The sequence below is a fragment of the Phaenicophaeus curvirostris genome, chromosome 5 (genome assembly GCF_032191515.1).
Source record: "Phaenicophaeus curvirostris isolate KB17595 chromosome 5, BPBGC_Pcur_1.0, whole genome shotgun sequence".
Taxonomy (NCBI): domain Eukaryota; kingdom Metazoa; phylum Chordata; class Aves; order Cuculiformes; family Cuculidae; genus Phaenicophaeus; species Phaenicophaeus curvirostris.
Genome location: NC_091396.1, coordinates 32,422,871 through 32,446,835, shown reverse-complemented (window position 1 = coordinate 32,446,835; position 23,965 = coordinate 32,422,871). Strand labels below are relative to the sequence as shown.

Here is a 23,965-nt window from a genome sequence, read left to right as displayed (position 1 = left end):
GGGCAGATGGCACAGATGTTTTTAGCAATTGGTTAATGTGACAGGAGAAACTCATTAAAATCTCTGTGGAAGGATAAATAGGCATATATTTAAACCTGACTTTTGTTTATGAAAGTTTTTCTACTGTTATAAAAATTGGTTGGAATTACTACAGGCAGTTGGCCACGTCTGCATAGAATCATAGAATAACCAGGTTGGATCTTGTATTTGCAAAAAGGAAGGTTTCACCAGCAGTGTTTGAGCACCTTCTACTGCCGCAGTAGGGCACTGGGTTTACCCTGAACAGCTTGCTTGCTTTCTGCATGACAGAGATGCTCTACAGTGGAACTGCTGTAGAACTGGAAGGGTTCCCATGGGCCGTTGAGCCCTGTCACATGCAATTGTGTTTGATAATATATTAAAGAACTTATCCTTATGAAATGAGGATTTTTACTTGTGCTTCCTTTCTGAGTAGGGAAACACCCAGGTAATTAAAATTAGGAAAAGTGTATTGTAGACAGCAAGGCATAGTTCTGCACACCTCAGGTTACCATTGGTTTCCAATTTCATATGTCGATAACTTGAACTGTGCTTGTGCCAAGGCAAGCAGAATGGTTTCCATAGTGAGAACAGAACCTTTTTATTCAGCTTAGCTCTGCTCTCTCTCAAAATGCTAAAGACCTTTAAAGATGAAATCTTGGCAGCACTTTGGGAACTCTAACTTATTGAGCTCTTGCTCCTTGCTAGCTTCCTCATGTACTTTCAATGAAATTCCTATGGTGCTAAATAATCTGAACTCCCTCAGAACCCTTACACATCACAAAGGGTTAAAAGTCAGGAGTGGCTTTAAATGGTCAAACTACGGCATCCATGACAAATGGAGCCTAATTGAGATTCCAGGGAATAGTTCCAGATAGCATAGCTGTGCATAAAATACACAGCCAAGCACTCCTACCTGAATCTTCTGTCAGCAGGCATCTTAAGATCTGATGTCAAATTAGAGTTGTGCCTCAAAACTTGCAGGGTTGAAGGACAAGTAGTTGTTGTTGAGTGCTGGAAAGCAGTCAAGATTATGTGGTGATTGTTAGGGTATATTGGATATCTGTGGCTTAAAACCAATTAAAATTCTATGTTAACTGTTTTTTTTCTAGGAACTTGTTTGGACCATTTAATTTAAAGGGGTAAGAGGGTTTTAAAAACTTCCCTTTAGATCTGTAATGATTGCTTTTGAAAGTCTGTTGGTATAGAGCTTTTTCTTAGGTCACAAGTCATAATGTAGAATGAGCCTACCTGTAGGTTACTGGTGGGAAATGTAACGGGGGTCTTCAGCCCATCTCCTGGGACATCCGGATGAACCGAGTAATATGCTGGAAAGGAAGGTTTTCTTCTCACTAGTGATGGGTTGTTTGAAGGTAATCTTTTGCCTCTAGCTATTGTTCTTTTTGGTCAGTAGGTGATTTTTTTTGAAGCCGTTCTTCTTTTGTTTAGTCCACTTGCAAGATACATATGTGTCATCTTTGAACTTTCTTATTCCTAGTCAAGGGAGGATAAAGTGGGTTTCTTCTTGGCAGCAGTTACTAAATAAAATCTGAAATGATGCTCTTAACACACGTCTAAATTTGCAAAATTATTTAGGTATGCCCCAAAGAGGTTAGGGAACTGAAGTAGAAATGATATGTGGATATCAAAGCAGGAGCAAAGCACATCGGCATGAAAAGAAAGAAGTTGGAGGTTGCAGGGGGAGGACTTGTCAGAAATGAAATGGGAAACAATGGGGTGATTGGAGAATGATTGACAGCCTGTGGGACAGATGGGCATGTTTTTGTAGTTTTCTCAGATTCCGTTTTTGCGTGTTTTATGCAAAGACACAGATCATTGCCTGGAGTAAATGGGTATGAATCTGCTGACTTCAGTGTAGTTGGACTGCTTCATGCGTGGTGGGGACCTGGCCTGTATATGAGGCAGATACCTAAGGGAACTAGGAATAGCTCATAAGCTGCTTGGATCAAGTTTTGCCCTTTGAGCTTTTGATAAAAGCAAAGTAGAATTAAAATTAAATTGGGGTTTTTTTTGGTTGCATTTTATAGATTTACTGCTGGTGTTATGCATGGCTGAAGATTTTTTTCTTTCTAGTATTAGGATAGCTTGGGTCTTTATACCATGATGTTGTGTGGTGTCAAAACTGCCTCTCTCTGTTGAAGAGAGGGTGCTGGAATTCTAGGGCCCCATTCAAGAGTGCGGTGTATATATTAGGAGGGACATGGTGGTCTTATTTGAATAAACTGTTCATGGATAAGATCAACCATGGTAACTAGCCAACTTCATTGCAAAATCCCAAATTATGTGCACCTGCATTGTGCAGATTAGACCACAGATGTCAAAAACATAGCTTGCAGTTGCCAGCTACCAACTTGAGAATGATTTTTTTCTTTGAAAGGCAGCTTTCTGAGCTGCAGTAAAACTGTCCTAAATTTGAAGATATTTAAAGTCAAATTATTTAACAGTTCCTTTTAAAAAAAGTCATCCTGTTTTCAATTTTTCATCTTATGTAAGAGAGGGGAGAAATTCCTATTTATTCTGTCTGGACCATGAAGCTGGAATGCATTAATGCCATTTTGTTTTATAAGCTTGGTGTTTGATACCCTACAGAACTTCTTTTAAGAAGGAAGAAAAAAGTGCTGAAACACTCAGGTGAACAATCAAAATGCAGAATAGGATATATAAATCTACATCACAACATTAGGCTTTAGTGAAATTTGTAATGCATCTCATTTGTTAGCTACTTTTTCACACTTGGCACTTATGTAATATTTTACATTTTCTAATTAACAAAGCAAAAATAGCAAGGTGAAGTCATCCTGCTAAAATCACATGTTGATGCAAACGCTGTAAAAATATTAGCCTATGGAGTGAGGAAGAGAAGGATTGACAGTCCTTTTAAAAACAAACTGGTAAATGTTGATATTAAAGGCACTGTTTTTACTGGAACTGATTTGTAGAATGACAGACAGAAAAGATAGCAGTATGCACACAGCTCTCCAGCCAGCATGGTATATAGGTGGTTGTTTCAAGTCAAGGCTGTAAAAGGACTGGCATGACCTTTGGAAATCAATGAGGAAGAATGGGAGAAGTGATCAGGGCTGAATGTTCATGAACAGGAGAAAAATTCTTTTCTCTACACTTCAGCAGCAGTTTGTGAAGAGAGATCACTTGAGCCAAGGGTTGAATTGCAAAAGGGGATGCTGCAACACTGACGAGCTCTTAAACACTGTGGTGTAGTGGTGGTGTGCTGCAGTGAGGGTGACTGGGTGGAATAGAGAGTTCAATCTATAAAGGCCAGTTAAAATTTCCAGGAGGAACACTGTCACCTTAGCAGTAACATTTACATTATATTCTTATACTAAAGATTTGATTGTGTACATGCTTTCTCATTAGACAAATTGGACAAAGGTTGGAGTTAGTCTCCCTTCTGCCTGATCTCCTAATATATTTGCACGACAAAGGACAGCACAAAACGTTTGTTCCTACCAGCTATATGTGGTGAAACATCCAGTTTCAGTCATGTAGTTGTGAATGTGCGAGCTCTAAAGTAGGTGTTAGGTGGAAATGCTTTACGCTTCTGTTTTATGTTCAGCAGATGAACTGTACATGCGTGCCTGCAGTCCTGTATCATCAGATGGAGAGGCTAGAAACAATCCTTTCACTTGTGATTCTATGCTTTGAATGTCACCTAAAAATTCCCAACTCTTTGCTTTCCTTTTCTTTCAGGTCTGCATGATCTGTGCTGATTTTTTTGCTACATAATTGTGTTCTGTGAAGCAGAACTTGAAGGTGTTTTTCAGTCAGACACCTAGGTATAGAACAGAGTGCAGCCACACCATCTGGTTTTGTAATAATGTCTTCTGTTATGCCAAGCACGACTAGACTGTTAAGCTTGAACAGGAGATCTGGCGGTGATAGTTAGGTGTCTCAGTTAACAGCATTACCAGTGCTTTCTCTTAAGCTGAAAAAATGAGTACTACTGGTGGGACTGTCCTCCAGTAGGTATGCAAACAAGGTCTGATCATCTGGTCACTTTGGCAAGCAGAGGGGAAAAAACAAAATTCCAGCTTATCATGGCTTATGAGGAAAGTAAATACTGCTTCTCAAAATTCAGTGTGAGTTTTATTCAAGAAAGTCTTTTTATTCTGTGAGTAACAATCTTATTCTTTATACAAGCTTGTAATAGGTCACCTGAGATCAAAGCTCTGTGCACTAAGGGTATAATGCAAACATGCCACAAACAAATTACAGCCTAAAGAGGAGAGTAACATGGGATCAGAAAGGACACAAGGTCCTGGGGAGATGAGATGAACCGCTCGTAGTCGCTTAGTGGGTCAATGGAAGAGTTGATATATGCACTCTTGCTTTGTAACCCAGAGCCTATAAGCTACAGGCATCTGTGTTGAGTACTATTGCTATGAATAATTACTTTTTCCAAAGAGAAGGGTTTGATTTCTGTAATTTCAGAAAATTTGTGAAATCCTTCCAGGGCAGTAGTGTGATATTATAAAATGAAACTGTGTTGGCAAACCAGAAACTTAGTCTCTTGAGTCATCAGTTCTGTAAATAAAGCACTCTGCTTGAAAATTTTGGTCTTTTCTCTTTATAAAAACTATTTACAATTGTCATTGGTTTCTGTATCTAGATGTGGTCAGATGGAAGTTGCTATTGTGTCTGTGCAATGTGAATTCAGTACCTCTGAGAACCCAGGCTGGCTTTCTGATTCAGTGTTGGTATTAGTTAGTCTGTTCATGAAGCTTGTGATCTCTAAAGCAGCATATGGGATCTTTAGGCATCCAGTGTTCTTTTTCTTAACCAATTTGATTTCTGTGCCTTGTAGAATGGAGATTAAATCCTAGTCATTCCCTATGGTGCTGCTGAAAGATTCTGATCAGATTTTGCAGTTTCTGCACTGAAAATCGTTCAGTCATTGTATTAGTGGAAAAAGGAAGATGGTGCTAGTCCCTGTGTCAGTCCCATGGAAACAGATGTTTGTTGTTTTCCTTCTTTTTTCCAGAATGAACAGCAGTACCATTAGATGTATTTTAAAATGTAAACACTGAGTAAATCGGTGTCTCTGCAGGGCAGAACCTCTCCTCTTTGACCTATCAGTCATCAGTGTTAGGCTTATCTGGCTCTATGCTCTGTAACAGTGAGCTAGACCTGGAAGGATTTAAGGTCATGCTACATGCTGCCCTCATCTGAAGTAAGTACAGAGCTGAGATCTTAACCCCTTCAAGCTCTGCTTGCAGAGCAGTGTTTCTTCTTTGCAGCAAAGTGGGTAACTGATATGAGGAAACATAATGAATACTTGGCTGTAAGCACTGGGAGTAGAGGTAGAAGCTGGCTTTTAGGAAAGCACAGGCAATGGCACATCTATCTTATCTGAACTATGCAAAGGTAGAAGTTTGGATGGGTGGCTGGTTATTTTCGCATTGTAAAAGGAGAGTTTCTCAGAGAAGCAGCTTTGCTTGGGCCATCCCTTCTTCCACATTCCTCACTTCTGGGCCTTAATTACTTGGCTTATGCTCAGCCATCCGGTTTCAGGCTGTTAATATTAACACAAACACAGCTCCCTCTGGAAAGGCTTTTCACTGCATGGACGCTGCTCCAGTATTTCTTGGAAAAAGCTACCAAATGCTTTGGATGACTATCAAAACTATTGCCTAACAAAATTAGGAAGCTCTTCATTAACTGGCTTGTAGTTTGATTTGTCTTTGGGATCATGACTGCTAACTCCATAGGTGCCTTGTTAATGTGCAGGTAGTGCTCCTTGGTGCCTTTTATTTGTTTGGGGTTTTTTTTCCCCATGAAGCTGCGTGGTGCATCTTGTGTAGGTTTTGAAGACGTCAAATAGTGTTTGCAATCTAAGCGGGTTTTGGATTTTTCTTTGTAGATGCTGGTCAAAGCAAGTGTCGATTAGAAAGAGCTCAAGCACTGGAACAAGCAAAGAAACCCCAGGAAGCAGTCTTCATCCCAGAATGCAATGAGGATGGATCATTCACGCAGGTAAAATTTCCATTGGCTTCCTTCTGCCAGGCTCCTGATGGCTACAGGAGGTTCACTATTAAGGCATGAGCCATGTGATGATAGCAGCGCAGGTGCACACTCTGACTCAGTCAAGTGAAAGCATTGAAAGCTTGTTCAACCAACTGGAAGCTTTGATTCAGTCACCATACCTCAAAAGACATATGCAAATGTAATGGCATCTACCTCCCAGTATAGCACAGAAACAAAAACGGCTTGCAGGGAAAATCAATTTTTCCCTGAAGATGAGCCGCAAAGAGCTGTGGCTCACACAGAACAGAGTGGACCACACTGCTTTTGCAGTTACCTGTGCTTCATCTATCCAAGCAAAAGCATGGTTTATTCTTTTCCCTCTACAAAGTAATTGTTAGTGGCAGACTCCTGGTTTCCTGTTCTATGTCCTGTTCGAGTTTGAAGGTCTGGCAGAGGGGTGATGACAGCTTTGTTTGGATTTTTGATTCTTCACTGTTCACTTGCTGGGACTAAATGATGTGCTGATATTGCAGACTGTTTCCTAATGTTGCTTCTCTTGAGAAGCAATCAGCTTTGGCAGGGGTAGCAGAAGAGGGTTATGATTTGGCCTTTAATTTCTGTAAAAAATGAATAGTCAGTCCTGGTCACTGAGCATCCTTCAGAAGCAGTTAGACTGGGAGAGGTCCTACAGAACTCCAAAGAAGTGTTTATGGCAAAAAGAAAGCTCTCATGAAGGAGACGGAGAGGAAGAGTAGTTTGTGAATAGTTTGCAGAGGCCAGATAGAAATGAAGAGTGATACTTTGTTCTGTTACCACTAGCATACTGAGTAGTGTTCCAGTGCTAACTGAACTAATTGTTAAAAGTGGCTCATGTGCCATTCCCTAACTGGGAGGAGGAGGGTTATGCTGTCTGCTCAGTTTAGTATGTACCTCAAAAGCCAAGATCCTATAACCCTGATGACCTCTACTTTGAACTTGGGTAAATCATGCAACTTTTTTTGCCTTAACTTCCCTACATCTAGCACTACTCTAGAGATCTTGTGCCTTAAATTTTGGGATTCATTAGTTGTTTACAACATCCTTTGAAGTTAAAAAAAAATCTAAAATACAATCAATATTGGCCTTAAGAAGATGAGAAAGGCAAAGCTTTGGGGTTTGTTCAAACACTGTGATGCCTGAGGGAAGAGGAGAGGAAAGATTTTTTTTTTTTTGTGATAACCCACCAAAAAGTTTTATTCCCCCTCCCCTCAGCTTTACCCTCTCATTATCTGGTGTGTGGGAGTGTTTTTGGTTTTGTTTTATTTTAATGGTAAAGTGGAAAAAGCTTTATCTATCCTGCCAACTTTGCATGCTTCTTTGGAGCAACATCATATTTGTGTACAATGGAGCATTTTGGGAAGGTGGGGGTGGGATGAGGTGGCTGTAGCTTCTTGCATTCTAACTACATGCAATTGTTGGAAGTATGATTTTGTGTAGAGCTACTTAGGTTATGTTGGCACTGGAGGGGAATACTTATAAAACCTTGCACAGTGGGCCAACAAAGCGTTCCATATTAAACTTTATTTAAAAAAAAAAAAAGGGTGAAGTAAAGCTGATTTTCCAATGTCTGTCAGTTGTCCATCAACCTTTTGGAGAGTAAAGCAGGGATCACAGGTGACGTTTTTCTCCTAACAAGCTGGATTGAGAGTGCAGTTGATAAAGCTTTGTTTCAGACAGTTTTGTTTGGAAGGTTGGTACCAATGTCTGGATTTTGGAGCAGTTGCTGGGCCTCTTTCCTTCACATTCCATGGCCAGCGTGTGTTGCCAGTGGAGGGGCAGTGTGAAACTGCTTACAAAACCTGTGTGTTTTCAGCTGGCAGCCAAGCTGTATTTCACATTCTTCATCTGCTCTGTGTTATCTGTGAACACTAAAATGCTTTTGTTTTACCTGGCATGATGGAGGAAACCTCTGATCCCTTTGTAGCTGGAATTAACTGAAATTCATATCATTCCTTGGGTAATAAAAATACCCCATGTTCTACATACCTCAGGAAACAGCTTCATTTTTTATATTGCAGCATTTAAGATCATTGTCCCTGGATAAGGTGTGAATGAAAAACAACGTCCAAGGAAGCTAGCTGGTTTTAACCTGCATTTGAGACAAATATTTTCTTTAGCTCCTAGTGCAAGTTAATTAAACTTTGATATTTTTTTTTGTGAAGTTTCTAAACAGTTTTTTCTTCCAGCAACTCATGAAAAAAGGTGGCTTGGATACTACATCTCTTCAGCACAAAATTGGCACCCCCAGGTTCCGCTCTGTGTGGAAGCTGTGTAGGCCAGTTCTTGAAATCCCTGAGGTCTTGTTGAAGTCAGTTCTGAACCATTATTAATTTTTTTTTCTGATTCAGTACCTAGAGAGTTGCTTCATCCAAACTCCAAAATCCAGAACTGAGCAGCACCATTCTGCAAAGTTTCAAGGAGAGATACCCACCATACTCTTCAGCCTTGAATCCCTATCCCAACAAGAATGTAAGCAGATGCATATGTCTCAGTGTACGCTCTGGATATAGAGCTGGCTAGGGAAACATTTTCAACAACTTCTGACTTCTGTGTATCTGTTACTGGTGGGATATTTTGGGCAGAAGAAAAATTCTGATCGAATGGGAAACAAAGATACATGCGTCTACTTAGTATATTTTAATATCTTAATTGTTACAGCAGTCAGGATGTGGATGATTTGCTTTCAAATATTGAGCTCAGCCTCTTTTTTTGTAGATGTGCACACAGGTGTTCAGGCCTACCATTGTCCTCGCCACCAGAGTGCAAAACATCTGGGGTTTTGTCTAATTAGTTGTTGGAAAACCTTGATAGTTTTGCAGGGGTGAAAAACATTAACAGTGAAGCCTTGGGAGCTGTGTTTGGTAGTGGTAAATGTAGTTCACACAACTTGCTTGATCTTAACCAGATTGAACTGCTGCTTTTGTGGTTTATCATCATCCTCTTGATTAGAAACTAAATTGCAGTCACAATGGGTAAACACTGAAAGCAGCACTAAGTGGCTCTTCCTCTGAAAGTATCTTGAGTCTGTCCTTTTAAGCTCCTGAAACTGCATGCAGTGCAAAACTCGGCACTAATGAGACCGCTCCTCGAATCCTGTGTTCAGTTCTGGGCCCCTCGCCACAAGAAGGATGTTGAGGCTCTGGAGCGAGTCCAGAGAAGAGCAACAAAGCTGGTGAGGGGGCTGGAGAATAGGCCTTATGAGGAACGGCTGAGAGAGCTGGGGTTGTTTATCCTGGAGAAGAGGAGGCTGAGGGGAGACCTCATTGCTCTCTATAACTACCTGAAAGGAGGTTGTAGAGAGGAGGGTGCTGGCCTCTTCTCCCAAGTGACAGGGGACAGGACAAGAGGGAATGGCCTCAAGCTCCTCCAGGGGAGATTTAGGCTGGACATTAGGAAAAAATTCTTCACAGAAAGGGTCATTGGGCACTGGAACAGGCTGCCCAGGGAGGTGGTTGAGTCACCTTCCCTGGAGGTGTTTAAGGCATGGGTGGATGAGGTGCTGAGGGGCATGGTTTAGTGTTTGATAGGAATGGTTGGACTCGATGATCCGGTGTGTCTCTTCCAACCTGGTTATTCTATGATTCTATGAAAACTGAATTTTGGACTGGATCCACTGCAAATTGGATGGGGCTGTAGGGCGGTGAAGGGAACGTAGCTACTCTATGTTCTGTGACTGGCAGCATGTGCAGCATTGGGCAGGGGCTGCAGAGGAGAGGCCAAACTTGCCTTATCTACTCCTACCCTTCCCTGTAGGGCCCAGAGACCCAACAGTTAAATGTGGTTACAAGGGTGGAAGGGAGGAAGGCCTGAAGGCAAAGACTTTGTTTCAGCTTGCATTTAAACCTTACCTTAGAGACACATCCTGTGTGTCTTAAACACTTGTATAATCTGTCCTTTTTCATTGTCTGTAAAGTCTAGACTGAAAAGAAGTGTTGCCACCAATTCTATGGCTTGGATGGCCAGATTTCCTAGACTTGGCTAGTTACAATGGTTTGCGTACTGCATGAAAAGGAGCAGCCACCTGTTAATGCACTGGTTTTCATAACTGTTTATGTGCACCATGTCTGCTGTTTCCCTTATTCTGGGAATTTGTGTATTGCAGAGATCTTATCAAATCCCTTTTTGGCACTGCTTATGCATCTAAAACTGTGGCATGGATTTGCAGCATGAAAGAGGTGGTGGCATTGTAGGCTTGGTGACATGCCTGTAAATGAGAGTAGACCTGATGAATTGCTCTGGAATTGCTTTTTCTCTGTTTCAGGCTGCGTGGGGAATATTACTTCCTGTAACAAAAGCTCTCTGCACTTAGCCCACAGTAATATAAGCAACTAGATAAAATTTGAGTTATTCACAACATAAGAATGTTTTTTTTTTTTTTATATGAGTAATTTGATTAATTGTATAACTGAGGTCACGTACCATTGTGCAAAATTGGACATGACTAAAACTGGTTTCTGTTCCCAATACTTTCTCTCTCCTTTTTGCTGTTATGCTGCATTTTGCATAAATGCCATTCCCTTTCCATGCTGCACTTAACCTGCTGTGATCTGTTCTTCATAAACAACAGACTCTACTGGCTAATCTGCACACTTTCTTTTGCTGCCTAGTGCCATTGGGCTTGTTGCCATGGACTGAGAGAGACTTGCATTCTTCGTAGTTTTCCCCCAAGCAGTTTTTTAGAAAAGGTTGCTGAGGTTTTAAACAAGATCCATTTCAGACAGATTAATATGAACATGAATAATGTTAACCCTGCATTGGGGGTGTAGTCCTGTGGGGATTTGTGGTGTGTCTTGCTATTTGCTGCCACCTTCCACTGTGTAGCTGTGTTTTTTTGTTCTTGCAAGTCTGCATACAAGTGACTGAGAGCGAGTCTCCTTGGGAGCTTCTTTGACTATAGGGCTCTCAAAAATGCAACTGCTGGTACAGTTATGATGCAGCACTTGGATTTCTCTTAAAGTGAGTACATGAGTTAAACCTGTTGTTTTATGAGGGGATCACTGATTAGGCTGACTTTCTCAGAGCACTTTTCCTTTATCAGGTAGCTTCCAGAGCATTTCCACATCTGGTAATACAAGTCTCTTTGGAAAATGTGATTTGTATTGTGGTCCATAGCGATAGTTTCTTTTTGTTCTATGCTAATGCATGTACAAAGTCCTGCCTTCTCCTAAATCACACAAACAGACATCTTTCTAAAGTGGGGAACCCTAGCCTTCAGTGTGGCCTCACAAGTCTTTTTCTGCATAGCATGATGCTGGGCAGAATTACAAACTCATTCCTTAATGCAGCATCGTGCTGCAGGGCACTGTGTAGACATGTCTTGCATTCCCTGGATGCTGTCTATTATTCCATTATTCAGTGCTCATACTCTAGCAGTACTAAGCTTTCAAGGACTTAACCTCTCCTTTCAGAAGGAAAGAACACAGTCTGTCTTGCTAAATTAAAGAAACTCTTTCTTCATAAAGAATCTGGGTTTTAATTAATAGAAGGTTCTGGCTTTTTTTTTTTTTAAGGCATCTCTTCTATAAAAGATGGTAGCTGGAGCTCTCTGAATACCGCTCTGCAGATTTATCTGCTACTTATATACTCAATTTCTTCCTGCTGCTCTCGTTATTTCTTGTTTATATGTTGAGCTAAAGATAACCCATGGATGGGTAAGGAGGTAGCAACTTCAGTTATATACAGGATTTCTTCAAAGTACCACTAGCCAAGAGACCAAAGGATTAGGTTCTTAAAGCAGGAGTGGATATTCTTAAGAAAAGTGACAATGTAAGATCGTTCTTAACCTTAAAGGGTCACATTCTGTGTCAGAAGCAGAGAGCCTCTCTTGAAGATCCCTTTTCAGAGCTAAAAATGGTATCTATGCCAGAGTGCATGTTGGGAATACCCTTGACCATGGGTAAGATTCTTTTGCTATAAATCACCTCTTTCCCTAGTTATATGAATAGTGAAATTCCTGTGGAGGAAGCATTTCTCAAATAGTGCATAGACTTGGAGAGGTGGCTGCTGTGTAAAGCTCTGGTGGGAATATTTATCTACACAATGTTGTTTGGGAAGAATTAAATGTGCACAGGGAACAGAAAATGTGACTAGAATGATTTAAGGGATTGCAGTCCCAAAGAAGCTCAAACTTAAGATGTGGACTGATTCATAGCTCCCTAAAATTGACTGTAAAGACAAAGCGGGTTTGTGACAAGAGTCAGCTGACTCTTAATCTAGGAGAATGTATGACAAGATCCAGGCTCTAAGCAGTACGGCAAGTCATTTAAACCAGAACAGAGGCATCATCACTTAGAATTAGGATGAACGGCCATCACCCCAGTGTGCTGAATGTGCACCCCTAGCCTGAGTTCAGAGGACTTTATAAATGATCCTCAATGGCTTGAACAAATTAAAGGCTTCATTGAAGAACTGTGGTGTGATACTGAGGCTTCTGCCCTGTGGGTCAGACTAGAAGACATACTGGCTTGGAATCATAGAATCATAGAATAACCAGGTTGGAAGAGACCCACCAGATCATCAAGTCCAACCATGCCCATCAAACACAATTTATTTAGCTGTTTTTACAGTGTCAATAAGGAGCAACTGGGTTCAGCTGGAGTTTGGTGCCTTGCTACTGCCTGCGCTCATGGCATGAGGCTCTGCTGCTTGTCCTCACCTTCACCAGGGCCATTCAAAAACTGTATGTTTTTTCTTCTCTTATAGAGGTATTGCTTTGAATGCAGGAGGAACATTTTACTTCCCTTCGCCTCTCTGCCCTCCACTGTGGAAGGAACTAGGAAATGTGTCCGATCTGCAACAGGATAGGAATCAGTTGCCAAAATGTTTGTCTGAACAGTAATGAAAGGCTAGTGTGAGTGCTGCTGTTCCTGTGCTCAGCCCAGTGCTTGTCCAGGGTGTTCTCCAGCCCTTGGCAGCAAAGTTCTGGTTTTGGTAACTCTGTAGAGAGTGGTTTCAGCCATTACAGAATTACTAGTTTGCCCCTGTTCTGTCATACATGTGCATGCAATTTCTCTCCTATTTATGTTTTATCTTGATGCTCCTCTGTCAAAGGGATGCTGCTGTTTGCTTGTTGAGAAGCTTTGGACTGCTTGATAATCTGATTCTGGCATTGTCAGGGAGATACTGAAGAAATCCAAACAACAGTGTCATTTTCCCTCAGGAAATTAAGAGGCAGAGTCATCTGCCAGTGACTCTGCTTTTAGTGTTTTCATATTGTAATGAATGTGATAAGACCAGGTGTTTATTCATGTGGCCAGTGGCTATTGTTAGCTGCTGTTTGATTTCACACATTTTAATGGCAGGGGGGAGCTGAGGCGCTGCTGTTGCACTCTTAATTTGAGCAATGGTGGCAAGCAATTTTTAGGGGGTTTGTCCCTCATGCTTTTCATCCTTCAGTTGAGTCACAGTTGAGATGGTATATCTCTCACCCCTGAAAAGTAGGAACAGTGTCTTATTTAGGTGCTTGCAGGACTCTAAACTGCAGTTTGATTTTTGAAAGTGCAGCTGTTAATGAGGAATCTGTTGGAAGACCTCATGATTCGCAGGTTTTATTTCTCTTGATTCCCTATTATATAACTTAAACTGGTCAGCTGTTGGACGGGTGTATGTTAATTTGAGCTATCAAATTCTATCATGTGCCTTTCCAGCAGTAATGAGCATTCTGTAGCTGTAGGTTGGTTGGCAATCGAGTTCATTTTACATATAAAATTGATGATGTGCTTCTCTGACTCAATGCGTAATTGTAGAAGGTTGAGAGCCAAAATAAGTTAAGCATTTTCTAAGATGTATTTTGATAGACCCCAAGTGAACTCAATAACTGAAGAATAGATCTGTGCAGTAAACAGGTGTCACTTCTACTCAGTTACACTTCTGATTATAATAGTATTTAAAAATTTAGGTACTGTGGGAGTAGGATTAGACTGAGGTAGACTTTCACGTAGAAGATTTAAATGGCGTTTTGAAACAAAACTGCAAACCTAGGATCGTTGGAAAAATTTAAAGTAAAAACCTGAATTTTCAAGATTCCTTACTATAAGTGCTCTGGAATAGTTAACACTTTGTGCAGACTGTGTTTAGACACAGTATTTAGAAATGGTACTGGATCAGCTATTGCCTTCACACTTTTTCAATGCTATGTCACTACCTGTTTCTTTTTCCCCAACCTTTAAGCTGAAAACTCTGGATGTAGGACCCAGTTCATAGAATCATAGAATGGTTTGGGTTGGAAGGGACCTTAAAAATCATCTAGTTCCAACCATGGGGGGGACATCTCCCACTAGACCAGGCTGCTCAAGGCCCCATCCAACCTGTCCCTTTCAGGGATGGGGCAGCCACAATTTTCCTGGGCAACCTGTTCCAGTGCCTCACCACTCTCATTGTGAAGAAATTCTTCCTAATGTCTATTCTAAATCTTTCCCTCTCCAATTTGAAGCCATTCTCCTTTGTCCTATCAGTACATGATCTTGTAAATAGTCCCTCCCCAGCTTCAGGTACTGGAAGGTCATCTCGGAGCCTTATCTTCTCCTTGCTGAACAATGCCAACTCTCTCAGCCTGTCCTTGGGAGGTGCTCCAGCCCTCTCATCATCTTTGTAGCCCTCCTCTGCACCTGTTCCAACAGCTTCATATCCTTCTTATGCTGAGGATTCCAGAACTGGACACAGTAGTCCAGGTGGGGTTTCACAAGAACAGACCTTCCAGTACCTGAAAGGGGTGTGCAAGAAAGCTGGGGAGGGACTTTTTGGCAGCAGAGTCGGAATTAGATGATCTTTAAGGTCTCTTCCAATCAAACCATTCTATGATTCTATGAATAGAGAGGCAGAATCACCTCCCTTGACCTACTGCCATGCTTCTTTTGATGCTGACCAGCATGCAGTTGACCTTCTAGCTTGTAAGCATGCATTGCTGGCTCACGTCAAGCTTTCTCATCCATCAGAACCCCCAAGTCCTTCTCCACAGGGCAGCTCTCAATCACAACATCCCCCATCCTGTGTTGAAACTGTGGATTGCCCAGACCCAGGTGTAGGACCTTGTACTTGCCTTTTTTGAACCTCATGAGGTTCACACAGACCCACTTCTCCACCTTGTCCGGGTCCCTCTGGATGACATTGTGTCCCTCTGGCACGACAACTGTACCACTCAGCTTGGTGTCATCTGCAGACTTGCTGAGGTTGTAATGATGTTGCTGTCTGTATTGTCGATGAAGATATTAAACATCACTGTTCCCAGTGTGGACCCCTGAGGGACACCACTTGTCATGGATCTCCATCTGAACATGGAGCTGTTGGCCACTACTCTCTGAACGTGACCATCCAATGAATTCCTTATCCACTGAACAGACCACTCACCAAATCCATATCTCTCCAATTTGGAGGGAAGGATGTTGTCGGGGAGTGTGTCAAAGGCTTTGCAGAAGTCCAGATAGATGATATGCATTGCTTTTCCTGTGTCCACTGATGTGGTTACCTCATCATAGAAAGGTTGGTCATACAAGACTTGCTCTTGGTGAATCCGTGCTGGCTGTCTTGAATCACTGCTCTGTCCTCCATGTGCTTTAGCATGCCTTCTAGGAGGATCTGTTCCATGATCTTCCCAGGTACAGAGGTGAGGCTGACAGGTTGGTAGTTTGTTATTTTCTGAAGGTTTGGCTAAAGGGCTATCAAGTCCTTAATACTTTAATTTTTAAAAATGCTGGGTACACTGCATTTTTTCTGTAGTGTAACATGGGATAGCCTTGCCTTATGAATTCAAGACTCTCTCCTGGAATTTGGCTTCATCTTTGGGTAAGATTTTTGCAATTAATGCTCAGACATCAAGACAGCTTCTTGTGGTATTGGGAATGTAATAATGGTCAGCAAACATAAATACTAAATACAGAAATCCAAGCAGTTCCATGACACTTGCTTTGTATGTGCAATTGAATAAACTGAGCAACAAGATTTTGCGACTGGATTATTACTAATTATAGTCATAGTACTTCTGAGTAATTTGCAATCAATTTTGTGAAATATTGAGAGAATAAAAATGAAGGTGTGCAGAAAGCAGGGACAGTGACTTTAGTAACATAGGTACATGAGGTTATCATTGATTTTGGCTGCTAAAAGTGAATTTGCTTGAGGCAAAATGATTGATTTGCACTTTAGTAAAACCCAAGATAAACATGCGGTACCATGTTATAATTGCTCTTAGGTCATGTTTTATGTGATACTCAAAGCCTTTTAAAAAGGACTGTTAAGCCTCTGAACAAATTCTACTACCTTAGGGAATCAGAGCCAGTGTCAGCAAGGGGGAATGACTGGTTTAGCACTGAAGGATCTCTGGTGAAGAGAATGGCACAAATACCCCATCACTCCTCTGTGTGGAGAGGGCTGGAATGGGAAATGGGTTTCAAGGAACTTATTTGGGAAAAGAGAGAATGGACAGACTGCAATTTACAAATAAAATACAAAGGCAGTTTTTAAAACCTTCTCATATCGTGGCTTTTTTTCAGAAATCTATTGAAAGATCTATCTCTGGCTTATAGTAACATAGGCAGTTCTGTACCATTTCAAGATGCTGGAAATACTATGTGCACATTCAGCCACAACTGAAAGCTTGTTTGCTAGGTAGGATTTTGGAACCTGTTAGTGTTTACACAGATGCCAGCTATGCAAATGTACAATGATCAATTTCTTCTGTCTCAAGGGAAGTCAAAGACATCTCAATTATCATCCAAATGCTGACCACTCCGAGAAAGCTGAGGCAAAGGCTATAATTAGATTTGTTAGTTCAGAGGTGCACGGTATTTTCATCTAGCTTAATATCTGTGTAGATGTTAAAAAGACCAGCCTGCTAGATTGGGATTTATCTGTTCGCGTTTTAGCAGTCCACATCTGACCTAGTAATTCTGATGTTCTTCTGTAGTGAAGGAAGGAACTGAGTAACTCTAGAGGTTCAATTTAGAAGCAGAGCTGTAAAGTTAAGCATGATGAATGTCAGGCTGTGTACCTTTTGGCTCATCAGAGCCTTCATCAAATGTTCTTAAGTCCTTGTCAATACATGAAGTGCAAGCATGTTGGATCTTGCTTGTACTAGAAGGGTAGTAACAAGACATAGTAACAAGAAAGAACTTAAATGTCTCTGGAGAAGGCTTATTAACAAGTCATTGTTGCGTTTTTCCTGCCATGTTTACTGAACAAAATGCTCTCAAAACACCTACAGATGCTATTCTGAAGCAGTGTCTGTGGAATTGGGCCAGAGTGGCCTTTCCACATCCCAGCTTGGATGCAGTGGGACAAGTATTTAATGGTAAATAGTAAATGGGATTTAGTGGAGTGTGTAATAAGCTGAGACACAACTGCTGTGTTGCCAGACTGAAGTGTTCTTAGCTGACTACTTGTAACTAATTTTGCCTCCTGATTTGCAGCTAAAGGAGTTGGAATAGGAAAAATAGCCTTACTTTGGGGAAGGAGGTAAGGGGAGAAAGAAAAGAACAATGTTGAAGATACTCTTCTGTGTGATCTTCTCACTCTGATACATGTGTGATGTGCCTGGGTTGGGACAGTGGTGGATGATAGTGTGAGAAATTAAACACCCGCTCTCTGTTTTATCAAACAGGTGCAGTGCCATACCTACACTGGATACTGCTGGTGTGTGACACCTGATGGCAAGCCTATTAGTGGCTCTTCTGTACAGAACAAAACTCCTGTGTGTTCAGGTACTGTGGAGGTGGCTTCAACAAATACTAATTTGATAACTGAAGGGGGTTGTGCTTGTGTTGCTGTGTGTGCTTGCATCTCCCTTGAGCTTGCTGGCATTTGGAAGCAGCAAGGGACCTTAGGCCGTGGCACGTCTGCCCTGCACTTAAGGTGCAGACACTCCTGCAAAGCTGAGAAAAAATACTAAGGCAACAGAGAATGGTAGCCCAGGCAAGAGTTGCAGTGCTGCTGTGTACACCAAATCTAGAAATTCCCATAACAGATGGGATAATGTTTTTCCATGAGTTGTATTTTAAAGAAGTGGTTCTCGATCTGTATTGAGTGGGCCGTGGAATCATTTTGCCTGTAGAGTGACTTTAGTTAAGCTTGATAAGGTGGTTCTGTAAAAAAAAAAAAAAAGATAGTTGTTGACTACTAGCCCCCAAATCTGGGGTCCTGCTGTTATAGTGGATTTGGGTCTTCTGATCATGTTGCTCAGTTCCAGAATCCTAATGTTTGTATTATGGGGCTGGATGGCACTGGGCTTGCACCAGAGCTCACAGGAGGGAGATCCAGAGCTAGACTATTACTCATGGGTTTATTAAGTGATGTACTTCTGGGCTCTCAGCCTGAAACTGCTCTTTTGCACTATGGTTTACTGGGCTCGAATCAGTCATTTTCTGTACCTGAAACATAGCTATGTTTGTTTTTTCTCTCCCCATCATTCAGTACAGCAGCCCATGGGTCAAATTAGATGAGGTTGGGCTCTAGATTTTCGTATGGCCCTGCAGTGTTTGCCCTTTAGATATGAACACACCAGCAGTCAAACTTCTTGTTTCTTTTTAAGTCCTTCTGATGTTATTCAGTGCCCTTTTGGTTATAGGATGTTTTGTGGCAAGACAAGCAAACGTAGTGACTTGCATGAGAGTTAGATTTGAGTGGGAAAACTGTCTGGGAACCTGTGAGTCAATGTAGCTTGAGGGGATGCTTGGTGTTTCACAGGTCCATGGAAAGAAAATAAGATTAAATACCCTGGTTTTGTGTAAGGTGGACTGTTACAGTAAGTTGTCTTAAACCTTGGAATATGACTTTCTTCCACCATTCCCAGTATATAGTTTTAGTAGGGCATGTTTGAGTTTTGCTGATCTGTTCATTTAGTCTTGAGCCATTTATAAAATTGTGTTACCAGGAAAGTAGTCATGGCTTATTGAAAGACACACGGAAGTTGAGCCTGTGTTGACTAGCACTGGGTATATGGTTTCTACTTGTACTTCAGCTGTAGATCTGTGGTGAACTGATCTGCAAGTGAAAATGCCTAGGCAAGAAAGCTTACATTTACAGTTTGTCTAGACCAGACTATTGGGCCTGTCAGAGCTGCCTCCTTTGGAGCTGGCTTTTGATCCATGTTTCCTAAAGGATAAGTAATCACTGGAACTGTTTAGTAATGGTGCATGAAGAATCAGTTTCCTGGGAATAATGCTGTTAAAAAAAAACAAACACAAAACTTGTAGTACATTTTCGTACACTTTGTTAATGGATTTTTTTCCAAAGAACTTTCACTGTCAGTTGAAGTTTTAGTGGCAAACTGTGTGAAACACTAAAGCAAACTGCAGAAACAAGTGTAGAACCACATATTATGTTAAGATCTAAATTATGTTAAAAAAGCCAAGATGTATTCTGTTCAAGTACATGCTGGATCTCATTCGTACATCTTTTCAAACAGCTGGGGGATGTTCAAGGGCTGGTTGAAATGCATTTTCTGCAAATTGTCCCACTTAATCCATTTCCTTTAGAATACTGCCCGTCACATTCTCTGCACACTCTCTCCACCTGTTTTTGATTTGTTCTTCCTGACATTTGTAAATGAAAGAAGTGACTCATTGATCTTTGCTTCTTGCCCTTGGATTTATTCCAGGTTTCTTACTAGCACACTGCTCTGAGCTCTTTCAAGTCCAGCTACTAAAGATTTCTTGTTTATCCTCATCCTGATTTAACAACTTAATGCATAAAATTTTCTTATGCCATCCCAGTTAGTTGAAGCCACAAGTTCTCTCAGTCCTAAACTGTGCTGTTGGCAAGTAAAGCACTTGTTGGGTTGAGATATTCACTGTATTTATGTGTGGTCGTGCAGCATCTAAATAGATGTCTTTTCTTTTTTCCTCTCCTTTAGGTTCTGTAACTGATAAGCCATCAAGCCAGGGTAATTCAGGAAGGAAAGGTGAGTGGAGTCCTGTGCTTCAGCAACTTATTTTGTAATAGAGGTTGCCCAGCCAAGTCCCTTGAGAACTCAGAACATGAGCTTCTAACCAGTTCAGTGTATGGGAGGCATGTGTGCCTTTAGACCTCCCCATTCAGTAGTAGAAATAAGATAACAGTTTGTGCACCACACTGTGGAGCCGAAAATGGTACTCTCTGCTCCTCAGCTGAGATGCAGTGCTTGAAAGCAAATCTTCCCAAAGGGGCAGCTGGCATAGAATAACCTCTGCTTATTCATCTTGAAGTTTACTACTGAGCTTTTCTCAGTAAAATCCCTAGAGATCAGAAAGGCTATCATTGTGTCTAGTACACTGGGAGTCAGGAGAGCCAATGTCATGACTGTGGCTTTATATGTGTTGAAAGTGTTTTTAAACAGAACATAAAACTATTTGGCTAGCTGGAGCAGCACTGGATTAAACCCTAGCTGCACTTAGAAACCTCACTCTTCCGTGCATTAGGCAGTGATCCTTCTTTACACTCCTTCCTTCACTAGATGTGTCATTATTCTTATTTGTAGCCCTTCTCTGTGTCCTCTGATTTGTACTCATTGAAATAGAATCATAGAATCATAGAATAACCAGGTTGGAAGAGACACACCGGATCATCGAGTCCAACCATTCCTATCAAACACTAAACAATGCCCGTTAGCACCTCGTCCACCCATGCCTTAAACACCTCCAGGGAAGGTGACTCAACCACCTCCCTGGGCAGCCTGTTCCAGTGCCCAATGACCCTTTCTGTGAAGAATTTTTTCCTAATGTCCAGCCTAAACCTCCCCTGGCGGAGCTTGAGGCCATTCCCTCTTGTCCTGTCCCCTGTCACTTGGGAGAAGAGGCCAGCACCCTCCTCTCTACAACCTCCTTTCAGGTAGTTGTAGAGAGCAATGAGGTCTCCCCTCAGCCTCCTCTTCTCCAGGCTAAACAACCCCAGCTCTTTCAGCCGCTCCTCGTAAGACCTGCTCTCCAGCCCCCTCACCAGCTTTGTTGCTCTTCTCTGGACTCACTCCAGAGCCTCAACATCCTTCTTGTGGCGAGGGGCCCAGAACTGAACACAGGATTTGAGGAGCGGTCCCACCAGTGCCGAGTACAGAGGGAGAATAACCTCCCTGGACCTGCTGGTCACACCGTTTCTGATCCAAGCCAAGATGCCATTGGCCTTCTTGGCCACCTGGGCACACTGCTGGCTCATGTTCAGTCGGCTGTCAACCAACACACCCAGGTCCCTCTCCTCCAGGCAGCTTTCTAGACAGACTTCTCCTAGTCTGTAGCACTGCATAGGATTGTCGTGCCCCAAGTGCAGGACCCGGCATTTGGCCTTGTTAAACCTCATGCCATTGGACTCTGCCCAGCAGTCCAGCCTGTTCAGATCCCTTTGCAGATCCTCCCTACCCTCCAGCAGATCGACACTTCCACCCAGCTTACTGTCGTCCACGAACTTGCTAAGGGTGCACTCGATGCCTTCATCCAGGTCATTGATAAAGAGATTGAAGAGGGCTGGACCCAGCACTGAGCCCTGGGGAACCCCACTTGTCACTGGCCTCCAGCTGGATTTTACACCATTTCCCACCACTCTCTGGGCCCGGCCATCCAACCAGTTTTCCACCCAGGAGAGTGTGCGCCTGTCCAGGCCAGAGGCTGACAGTTTCTCAAGCAGAATGCTGTGAGAAACTCTGTCAAAGGCTTTACTGAAGTCCAGGAAGATACATCCACAGCCTTTCCCTCATCCAGCAGCCGAGTCATTTTGTCATAGAAGGCGATCAGGTTAGTTTGGCAAGACCTGCCTTTTGTGAACCTGTGTTGACTGGGCCTGATCACCCGGTTCTCTTGCGTGTGCTTCATGATAGCACTCAAGATCACCTGGTCCATGACTTTCCCTGTCACTGAGGTCAGACTTGACAGGCCTGTAGTTCCCTGGATCCTCCCTGCGACCCTTCTTGTAGATGGGAAATGTAAGTAGTCTTGTAAATAGTCTTGGAAGAGGTGACCACTGAAGTATGCATTGAGAAGTCAAGTTTCTTTAGGCTGTCCCACACCCTGATTTTCTACCCTCCTCTTCCTCCCCCACCCAGTTAAGAGTCAACTTTTGAGTTAATTTCCTTACTAAGGTGAAACAGTGCTGAATGTGTTGTCATTCCTACTGGTGAGGATGAAGGCTGCTTCCTGGAGAAATTCCTCTTTTGATTTCTTAAGCAGGATTTTTACTGCTCACTCTCTTGAACCCATTATTCCAGACACTTCAAAACACAGGAAAATACCTACCTTGATCCCAACACTTTAATTTTTAGAACATCTTTCATGGACTCTCAGTCCAGTCCTGAAAACACTTAACAGGAGTTATAGATTGCTATGTTTAGAGCAGTGATGCATTTTGAGCATATCTGCTGTCCAGTCCATTGGTTGTGTATAGGAGTTTAGGGAAAGGTAGGACAAAGAAAGATGCAAGGAAAGCTGCTTAGTTAAAACCAAAGCCTGCTTCTTATTTTATATAAGGATATGTCTGTATAAACCTGTAATTACATATTAACGTATAATTTTCATCTGAACACATTGTTGTAATTCACTTAGCAATCATTGCTAGTCTAGCATGAAGTACAGGCAAGTCAAATGGCTCTTGAAATCTGCATCATTTTTGAGTGGCGTTGCTTGTAGGCTTCTACCTGAATGTCCTAGTCTGTTCTAGGATGGGAAGCAGCTGACTGGTTTTTGTAAGAAACAGGAGCAAAAGGGGAAGACATCTAAACTTGTTTTTCTTACTTCACTCCCTTTAACTGAGAGGTTGGAACATATGAAAAGCCAAACCCAAACAATTGTAAATGGAATTAATCGATCTAAATTTTATATTATACATTGATTCTCCTTTGTGCTGCCTGTGGCATTCTGTTTCAGTAATGGTGTACTTGGTCATGTGGCTGCAGAAACATCCTATGCAGTAGCTGTCAAGAAAAGGAAAATGTTTCCTTTTGGGGCCAGCATGTTTCAAGCAATCATGTAAACCTTCTGTCCCCTCCAATTCTAAATATATTCATATCTGTTGGAAGACCCTGTGCAAGTCACTTTGACCTTTCTCCATCATGTTAGAAAAGTTTTGTGACCAATTACTTAAGCCTTCTAAAATTAAGAGGGCTTTTAGAAGCTGAAATAATTTAGTTGAAAATTTGGATGAACTTAGCATTACTGTTTCAGCTAGTGATGAATACCTTATCTAAAACTGACTTTGGCTTTATCAGTGTTTTTTCTTGACTTAAGTTAGCTTGATTTAAAATTCCAGTATCGGGTCCTGTTGTAAAGAGGTTGGAATGAAGAACAGCCAGCCTGGCTTCCTTGAAGCAAGGACATCGCTGGAGGTCTGGCTTTTCTGAAGACTGGTGGCTAGCCAGCATGCATATAACAATCCATTCTAGCTGAGTGTTTGAACTCCTCCTGCAAAGACTGCCCTTTGCAAAAAGACAAAAAGATGAGGAGGGGCCCAGCCAGAACTGGGTCAGTGATGACCTTTCTGTTATAAGAGCACATCTTAGAAACTTAGGACATAACTTTGGACAACTGCCATCTTACATAGGAGCTTTTAGACTTTGCCCACTGCACAGCAGACTCCTCTTTCCATTCTTGGATGAGAGTCTCTGAGTCAAAGAACGTTATCTGGCACAGAATAGGTGCTATCAGGAAGAAAAGGAATAGCTAAGAATCTAACGTTATTTCTTTTGTCCCATTCAGTGTAATGTTTTACATTCAAAGGAATGTAAAACATGGAGCTAATAAACTTGTGTGGTGTTGGTGCCTTTCAAGTCTTCAGGGCAAAATAGTTTTTTGGATGGAGGCAGCTCTCCATTAGAAACAGTGCAGGTTGGTAGGCTTAAGCTGTTGGATAATAATTGAAGACTTTACTAGCATATCAGCTCTCCTTTAGAAGAGACAAACCAATATTGGAAGAACAAAAGGGTTGGTTATCAATAACTCTTTCTCCAAATGTTTTGGCC

General features: G+C 41.9%; 1 protein-coding gene across 7 annotated transcripts in view; it reads left to right on the top strand.

Moving 5' to 3' along the window:
• The window catches only part of SMOC1 (SPARC related modular calcium binding 1), a 137,124-nt gene that overhangs the window by 44,139 nt on the left and 69,020 nt on the right, over window positions 1–23,965 (top strand). For all 7 annotated transcript variants that reach the window (XM_069858287.1, XM_069858289.1, XM_069858288.1 and 4 more), the window contains exons 3-5: window positions 5,918–6,030; window positions 17,654–17,753; window positions 19,904–19,951. In XM_069858287.1, coding sequence (XP_069714388.1) covers window positions 5,918–6,030; window positions 17,654–17,753; window positions 19,904–19,951 — 261 coding nt within the window. The remainder of the gene's footprint in view (window positions 1–5,917; window positions 6,031–17,653; window positions 17,754–19,903; window positions 19,952–23,965) is intronic.